Source organism: Echinops telfairi, unplaced genomic scaffold (assembly GCF_000313985.2).
Source record: "Echinops telfairi isolate 266 unplaced genomic scaffold, ASM31398v2 ScPeMD7_5592;HRSCAF=6446, whole genome shotgun sequence".
NCBI classification, from domain to species: domain Eukaryota; kingdom Metazoa; phylum Chordata; class Mammalia; order Afrosoricida; family Tenrecidae; genus Echinops; species Echinops telfairi.
In genome coordinates, this window is record NW_022109491.1 from 25,165,017 (window position 1) to 25,172,864 (window position 7,848).

A 7,848-nucleotide genomic window follows, 5' to 3' on the forward strand; every position below is an offset into this window, starting at 1 on the left:
CCATGGCAGGCCTGGGTTAGCCAGTCACTTCCTTCCCCACACTCCTAGACTGTTCCATGTGACACTGTGACACCCCCCCCCACACACATCCCGCTTTGTAGTTGAGGACACTGAGGCTCAGACGCCGCCCCCCGGCAGGACTTCAATCTACTGCTTTGTTCAGCACTGGGTCTCCATCACCTGCAACCCTGCCTGGCAGAAAGGGAGAAGCTACTGCCCTCATGGGTCCATTCTACCTCATGGGGACCCCGTGGGAGCAAGGATGGCACTCAGAGGGATTTGGGGGGCTTTTTTGGAGGAGACCACCAGGCCTCTCTTCTGAGGAGCTTCTGAGTGGACTGGAATCTCCAACCTCTCGGTTACCCTCAGCCAAGAGCATTGACCCAGAGACTCCTGGGCAGACAGCACAAAACCCAATCCAACCCATTACCCACTGAGTCGATTCTGACTCACGGAGACTTTGGACAGGGTTTCTGAGACCCGATACCTTTATGGGAACAGACAGCCTCATCTTTCTCCTAAGGAGAGGTTGGTGGGTTTCAAACTGCCAACCTTACAGCAAGCAGTCCAAAGTGGCACCAGGCAGGCTGCCCAGAAAAAAGGAAAAAAAAAAAAAAAACGGAAAAAAAGAAAAACATTCGCTGGTTGTGGAATCAACAAACACTCATGATTGCCAACACTGAGGTCAAACCTTGCGCAACTTCTGTGGGTGATGTCTCGGTGCTGGGGGCTGTGAACGAGCCTTCTGGCCAGGACTCAGCACTGGACAAGAAGCCCCGTGAGAGCTGGGACCGCCACTTCCCTCCCTCTCCAGTCCAGCCCTGGCTCTGGCCCTAAGGAAGCGCTCAACTAAACCCTCTGAGCATGGGGTGGAAGACTGGCTAGAAAGAGAGATGGGAGGGCAAGGTGGAAGGGTGGATGGTTACACGGCCAGCCGCTATGCCTGACCCGTCCCGGGCAACCTGGCGCCCGTACCTTGAGGTCCAGATGCAGGACTCTCATCTTGTGCATGAAGAGGATCCCATCGCAGATCTGCCTGACGAACACCATGGTGTCCACCTCGGTCAGCGGGTAATCCTCGTCCACGATCCTCTCGAAGAGCTCGCCACCCTCGATGCTGTGTGCACAGAGCCCTCTACCGGCTGGCCTCCAGGCCTAGGGACCCCGCCCCCGGGCCGCCCGCCCCCTCACTCACTACTCCATGAAGAGGATGATCTCATTGGCTGTCTCCATGGCGGCGTAGAGCTGGATCAGATTGCGATGGTTCAACTGGTTCATAACCTCGATCTCAACCATCACCATCTCCTGAGGACCAGAAGGCAGGGCTGCTGTCCATGCTGTGCGGCCCCTGCCCTTCACCCTGCATGCCCGAGGCCTTGACCCGGTCTGGAGACCCTGCCTGCACCACTGCCAGTCCCCTCCCCACCCGTGTCTGCTGCCTTCACCGTCCCCTAGATCAGTGGTTCTCGACCTTCCTAATGCTGCGACCCTTTCATACGGTTCCTCCTGTGGTGGTCATCCCCCAACCATAAAATGATTTTCATTGCTACCTCATCACTGTCATTTTGCCGTTGTTATGAATCATCTTGTAAATATCTGAAATGCAGGATATATTTCCATTGTTACAAATTGAACATCATTAAAGCACAGTGATGAATCACAAAAACAATGTGTAATCATATATTGTGAAGTACTTATTTCTAATGACAAATAAATGAAATTTTGTCTTGAAGCATGGTGTAGCATGAGTAACAGTCTTCCCGACAGGTACTCTTATGGGGGCGTGTCTGCATGTGGGCAGACCCCCTGGAGACAGATAGAGGAGTGGTGTCTCGGTTCCTAAGACCATCAGAAATATGTGTTTTCTGATAGTCTTGGGGGACCCCTGTGAAGACCCCCAAAGGGGTCGAGACCCACAGATTGAGAACCACTGCCCCTAGCCCTGGTCCCTCTCCAACCTCAGCCTCTCTTCGTCCTGGGGCCTCTGGGGCAGGGTGGACATGCTACAGTCTGCAAGGAGATCGCTGTCCATGGCTGGTCCTCTCCTGGCTGTCAGCTCCCCCTGCGTGCGGGGCATCCCTGCTGGGGCGCCTTGCCTTTGCTGGCCCTCCTCCTCCCTTTCCTCCTCCAGGGCTCCATCCTCCCACTTCCCCTCTGCCCCCTCTGCCCTGGCTCCCTGAGAGTTCTCCTTCTGGACACCCCCAAGGCCTGCGAGCTTGAATTCCACTCAAATGGGAAGGGTTCCCAGTTCTCCCTTAAGCCCCAGAGTCCAATATATCCAACTGCCTCTGGTGCGGTGGGTGACAGGGTGGGCTGCTAACCCAGCTTAAAACCACCAGCTGCTCCGCAGGGTGGGGGTGGGGGGAAGGTGAGTCTAGTCTTCCATAAAGAGTGACAGTCTCGGAAACACGCTGGGGTGGTTCGACCCTGTCCTGTAGGGTCACAATCCACAGCTGGTGGTAAGTTTGAATCTTGAATGCCCAATGGGCGCCTTGGATCTGCTGTGTCCAACAGTAAGCCCTTGGGACCACCCAACCTCACCCAGGGCTTTCTCCTCTGGGGGGAACGACCTGCTCGTCACCTGGAAACCACTAGGCAGGGCAAAGAGTGGCAGCGCTCCACTGTTACACAAGAGTTGGAGAGGTTCTTGTCTACCCACAGGTGCCTTGAAAGAAAGGTCCGGCTATGTCCCCTATACCCCCCCACCCAAATCAGCCACAGGACACCCCGTGGAGCACAGCTCTACTCTGACCCATGAGGGGTCCCTCAATGGCAGCTGCACAACTGGGGAGTCTCTTCACCCAGGAGCTCAGATCCAAAAGTTAAGTGCTCCTTGGCTCACGTCCTAAGACTCCCCTCCTGGGAGCTCCTGGAGGCGACCTTCACAGTGCCTCACAAACCAGCATCCCTGCCCGCCTCCTCCACTGCCCTCCTCTGCAAACCCAGGCGACTGGTCACCTTGAGAGAGCTTTCCAGCCAGCTGAAATGTGGACTGGCAGCGCAAAATCGCCTGCGCGGGAATACTGACACCGTGGAAATTTCCCCAGGGCTCCCCATGCCGCCTTTCCCTTCCTCTACCCCAGACCAGAGCTGGCTGTGAAGCAGCAGCCAGCGCTGCACCCCCTGAATCGCTGCTCTTCCTGCAAGCCTCACCCCACGGACCCCTGTCACCCACCGGGGCCTGTCTCCCACCGGCCCCACGTTTCGCTCCCTACAGCTTTCCTGGCTTCCCCATGCTTCTTCCTGGGAAAGAACACCGTGCTTACTTGCTTGCTAAAGCAGAGGGGCCTCGTGGAAGAGGAAGACCCTCGCGCCACAAGGCGCATTGGCCCCCTGGGTTCAAACAGAGGGTGGTGCAGGATGGGCGGCATCTCGTTCTGTTGTGCCCTGGGCCACTGTGAGTCCACACGGCGTCACTCACACACACACACACACACACACACACACACACACACACACACAACTCCCTCACCCCACCTTCATCCCTTCCTTACACAGACACTCCTCACAGCCTTCACTGAGCGCCCTGGCCCCCACCGCCCGCCCACCCCAAGCTGAGAGCTGAGGGCCGCGCTGTGGGTGGGCTGTGTACCATGACGTCAGCCCCCTGAGGTCATGCGCATACTCTCCCTTCTGCCCTCTTCACCTCCTGGGACCCCTGGCAGGGCTCAGTCCAGAGCGGGCACTTAGGGAGCTTGCAGAATTGAATCCCAGGGACATCCCTTGACATTCACTGATGGACGTATCTAGCCTATGGTTACAGGGGGGGTGGGGGCAGAGGAGGCAAGGCAGTCTGTCCCCGTGGCATCTGTGGTGCATGGAGGCCCCCACCTCCAGAACCCCCTCCCCATCCCATGCAGCCAGCACACCCTCTGCGCTACCTTGTCTTTGGGGCTCTGTTTCTTCATGACCTTGGCTGCCAGCTTGAGACCGGTGGACTTCTCTGTGCAGGTGCACACCGCTCCAAACTTGCCCCTGGAGGGGGGAACACAGGAGTGAGGGCCCCGGAGGGGAGGGGAGGGGAGAGGTGGGGAGGGGAGCGTTGTGTTCCACTCATCCTGGGCGCCTCCTGCTTCCAAGACACAGGCCAAGCCCACACTTGCCTTGTGCCTGGGAAGAGGAGGTTCATGGGAGGATGACCCCTGATGCCCACTATGTCCAGTAAGGTAGGCGTATGGTGGGTAGGGTCTCGGGGCTTGGGGCCCTATGAGAAGCCCCCCCCCCCCCAGGAGGTGCAGGAGGGAGGCTGGGATTTGTAGAGGTGCCAGCTTGGGTTAGAGCCTTTGGGGCAGTGGGGAGTCCCCGGGATCGATCGGTCCATGTAGGTGAGATAGCGAGGAAGCGACTGTCTGTTTCCTGTGGGAAACACTGGTCTGTCCAATGGCAGGAGGGACAGGGATCCCAGCGGGTCACAGCACATGCAACCACTTGCACAAGACAGCATGTGGGCACGGAACAGCGGGGTGTGGCAAGCCCAAGTGGGTGTGCCTGGGCCTGCCCCTGGGGGGTGGGGACGGGGATGCATGTACCCCCACCCCACCCCGCCATGTGCCTGCGGTGTGGGCTCCAGCGCTCACCCCCCCAGCGCCTCTTTGGAGTTGATGCTGAATTCACTGTTGACATTCCCGGTCCTCAGCTCCACGACACGGTGGGGGAAGGGGGCAGGGGGCGGCGGGCAGTCGTCTGTGGAGCAAAGCAGGGCCCTGGCAGTCAGGGCCTGGTGTGGGGGGGCAGGGGGCTCACCTCCATGCCCCTCTCCTTCCTGCACAGCCGCCCCCCCTGCCGGGCCCCCCAGCCTGCCTGGCTCAGCCCATGCAGAGAGGGACATTCTTCCACAGACTGCAGACCCAGGGTAGGGGATGGGGCCCACTTCCCAGTGTCAGCTGGGGGTGGTCTCTGCCTCTCCCCTCAGATCAGTAGGGACGCCTTCACAGTCAGGTCCGAGGACCCCCAATCCAAGCTATCTGGAGTCCCGTTGAAGATCTTTCTAAATGCCTGGCTGCCAGCGGGGCTACCACATCTGAACGATGGTGGATGGTGATGTGGTGGGACCTGCTTAACCTCCTTGCCAACAGCAGCGCAGCGCCCCGGCCAGGCGTGGGGAAGGCTGCAACCTGGCTGGAGCCTGGCCAGCCAGGTTTGGTAGGGGGACGCCGCCACCTGGTGACGGTGTCGGGGAATGGCGGGGCCTGGCCGCCAGTCGGCTGAGTCATCGGGAAAAGCAAACCTCTTTATAAATAGCCCAGGCGGCAGGGAAGCCGGCTGGTGATAAATCAGGCCCCATCACCCCAGGATGTGATTCCTGGGCGGGGTGCGGTGGAGGTCTCCACCACCGCCGAGCGAAGAGGCAGGGCTCCTGGCTGCCACCCAGCCGCCAGGTCCTCCTCGCACCCTGTTTGCATGGCACTGTGCCACTCACCAGGCAGACTGGCGAGCCTCCCGGGGCACCTCAGCTGGGAGGAGAGGGGGTGTCAGGACATTCTGGGCTCTCCTGACCCCATGTCACCCCATCTCCAGCTTTGCTCCAGCCTGCCCAGCCCTGCCCCGGTTCACCTGCCTGACAAGCAGGTGCGCGTGCAAAGGGGCGGGCTCCCTGCTGCCCACTCAGTAAACCTTGTCTGGTCATCAGTGGGGGCCACTTCACAGCCCTGCCCCCACCCCCACATGCCCAGCTTCCTTGGCCATAGCCTCCCCACATGTGGTGCTTTCTCTGCTCAGGAGCCCTCTGTGGCTCCCATGTCCTCCAGAATGGCATGTAACTCCCGAACCTGCCAGGGGAGGCACTCCCCACCCCAACTCCCAACCCCACCGAGTGCCTCTGTGGCCAGGCTCCCCAAATAATCTGCTTGGTCACTTTATCCTGATGGCCAGGGTCAGAGCCCGGGGACACAAGGGCTAAGCACGGGCTGCTACCCAGTAAGGCCAGGGGTTCTGAACCCACCCACCACTCCAGGAGATGGAGAGGTAGCCCTTCCTTGGCTTCCATGAAGATGTACAGTCTTGGAAACCCCTATATAAGGGTCACTTCTACTTCATCCTATAGGGTCCCTGTGAGTCTGCATTGATTTGGGGACAGCAGGCGGGGTTTGGCTTTGGTGACCACAGTAGGAGGAAATCCATAGTGGGCTCCAGAGTTGAGCTGTTCTGGGTTCAAATGTTGCCTCTTTAGATGTATGTGTGTGTGTGTGGGGGGGGGGTTGGCTCATTTCCCCTTCTCTGAGCTGTCATTTCCCCTTTCTATCAAAAGGGGAAAGGAAGCCTCCCTGCCTGGGATTGTGTGGCACTTGGGTGGACTGGCCCGGCTGAGGCATAGTGCCCCCTCTCCCCCAGAGCAGCCCCAGCCCCCACCCCAGCCCATGGCCTACCCAAAATCTGGAAGCAGTCCTCCTCCTTGGCCATGAGAGCCAGGCCTGGCCCCCCCTCCGATTGCTCCATCTCCTTCGAGGTATCTCCTTGCACCTCTGCCTGGCCAGCTGGGCCTGGGCCTGTCTCTCCGGCCTCCTTTGGGCTCCCTTTCAGGGCCTTCTCTTCTTCGGCCACCTGTGCCGACCCCGCCGGGCTGGGGGTCATGGGCACCCCTTCAAAGGTGATGTCTGATGCCCCACTCGGGGGCTTCTCGGCCAGCAGCTTGTCTGAGCTGGAGGGGTGGGGGGCAAGCACAGAGGTGGACTCCTCATCGGCTCTGGGCAGGTCTTGGCGCTTCCAGGCTCTCAACTAATCCTGCCCACCCCCAGCGCCCTCAAATTCACTCTGTACAAAATCAGGGAGATTGAACCATCCCAGTGAATGGCATGCCCGCCGTCTGGCTTCGCCACACCCTAATAGATCATTGATAATCACCCTTGTCAATGGGATTCATTGTCATATAGCCACAATCGGGTGGTGTTGGGGGTGGTTATGCACCTCCAGCCTCACATACATACTGTGATGGTGACGTGATTGCGCTGAGGGCAGCCTGATCAGATTGCTAAGCATTATGGCGTGTGTGGTGATATGTCGATAATGACCTTACTAATGGGGAGAGCATTAAGGCAGGTGTCACTGACCTGTGCTAAGTGAGGGTTATGGGCCAGATTAGTAAGGACCCACTAAGGCACTTCTCAATCGTCTTTGCATGATTGAGCGTATGGACAATGATATAAAGAGTAGGGGGTCATCTTTGCCTCTAGACTCCTAGCCCTGCCTGTCTTTGGCTCCTGGAGTAAAGGTGGGCTCCGGGCTCCAGGTGCCTGGAGAAGAGTGCTCAGATTTGGGCCAGAAGGGCCCCCTCCTGTCTTGCCTTCTGGGTTTTCCTTTCACTATGGGGAATCTTGGTTTCTCCAAGGGACAATGATAGGGTCAATGCCAGGATAGGGGATCCTGAATGTCAGAAGAAACCCTTTCAAGGCTTGGGACAGGGGAGCTGAGCACGACCAATGGGGAGAGACCCCCGGGCCCCTCCCACTCCCAGGCGAGTGCAGGCACCTGAGGATGATAGCCGGACAGCTGGGGCTGTGCAGGAAGGCGGGCGAGCCTCTCCTGGCTGCGGCCAGGCCCTCTGCTGCCTTCTGGGCCACCTTGGCCTCTCCAGGGCCCTGGTTGCCTGGGATCCCCTGCTCAGCCGCAGGCTCCTTGGCACTGACCTCGGTGGTTGCTGTTGGCTGGGACAGGGCCGCCGGCTGGCCGGCACTGCCCTCCACAGGCCCCTCGCCCTGGCCCCCCTCTCCCTTAGGGCCCTGGCTGCTGGCAGAGGACTGGGCCTGGGCACCATCCCCCTTCTCTGAGGCATCTTCCTCCAGGCTGGGTGGATCAGGGTCTTTCTTTAGGTCTGGGGGGCCAGGGTCTTTCTTTGGGTCTGGGGGGCCAGGG

At 59.3% G+C, this 7,848-nt stretch overlaps 1 protein-coding gene across 1 annotated transcript in view; it reads right to left on the minus strand.

Annotated features, from left to right (window-relative positions):
• The window catches only part of MYLK2 (myosin light chain kinase 2), a 12,800-nt gene that overhangs the window by 4,401 nt on the left and 551 nt on the right, over positions 1-7,848 (minus strand). The window contains exons 2-7 of the mRNA XM_004698214.1: positions 7,465-7,846; positions 6,366-6,637; positions 4,578-4,683; positions 3,882-3,975; positions 1,196-1,305; positions 976-1,117 (exon numbers count right to left, since the gene is read on the minus strand). Of these exons, the coding sequence (XP_004698271.1) occupies positions 976-1,117; positions 1,196-1,305; positions 3,882-3,975; positions 4,578-4,683; positions 6,366-6,637; positions 7,465-7,846 (1,106 nt within the window). The remainder of the gene's footprint in view (positions 1-975; positions 1,118-1,195; positions 1,306-3,881; positions 3,976-4,577; positions 4,684-6,365; positions 6,638-7,464; positions 7,847-7,848) is intronic.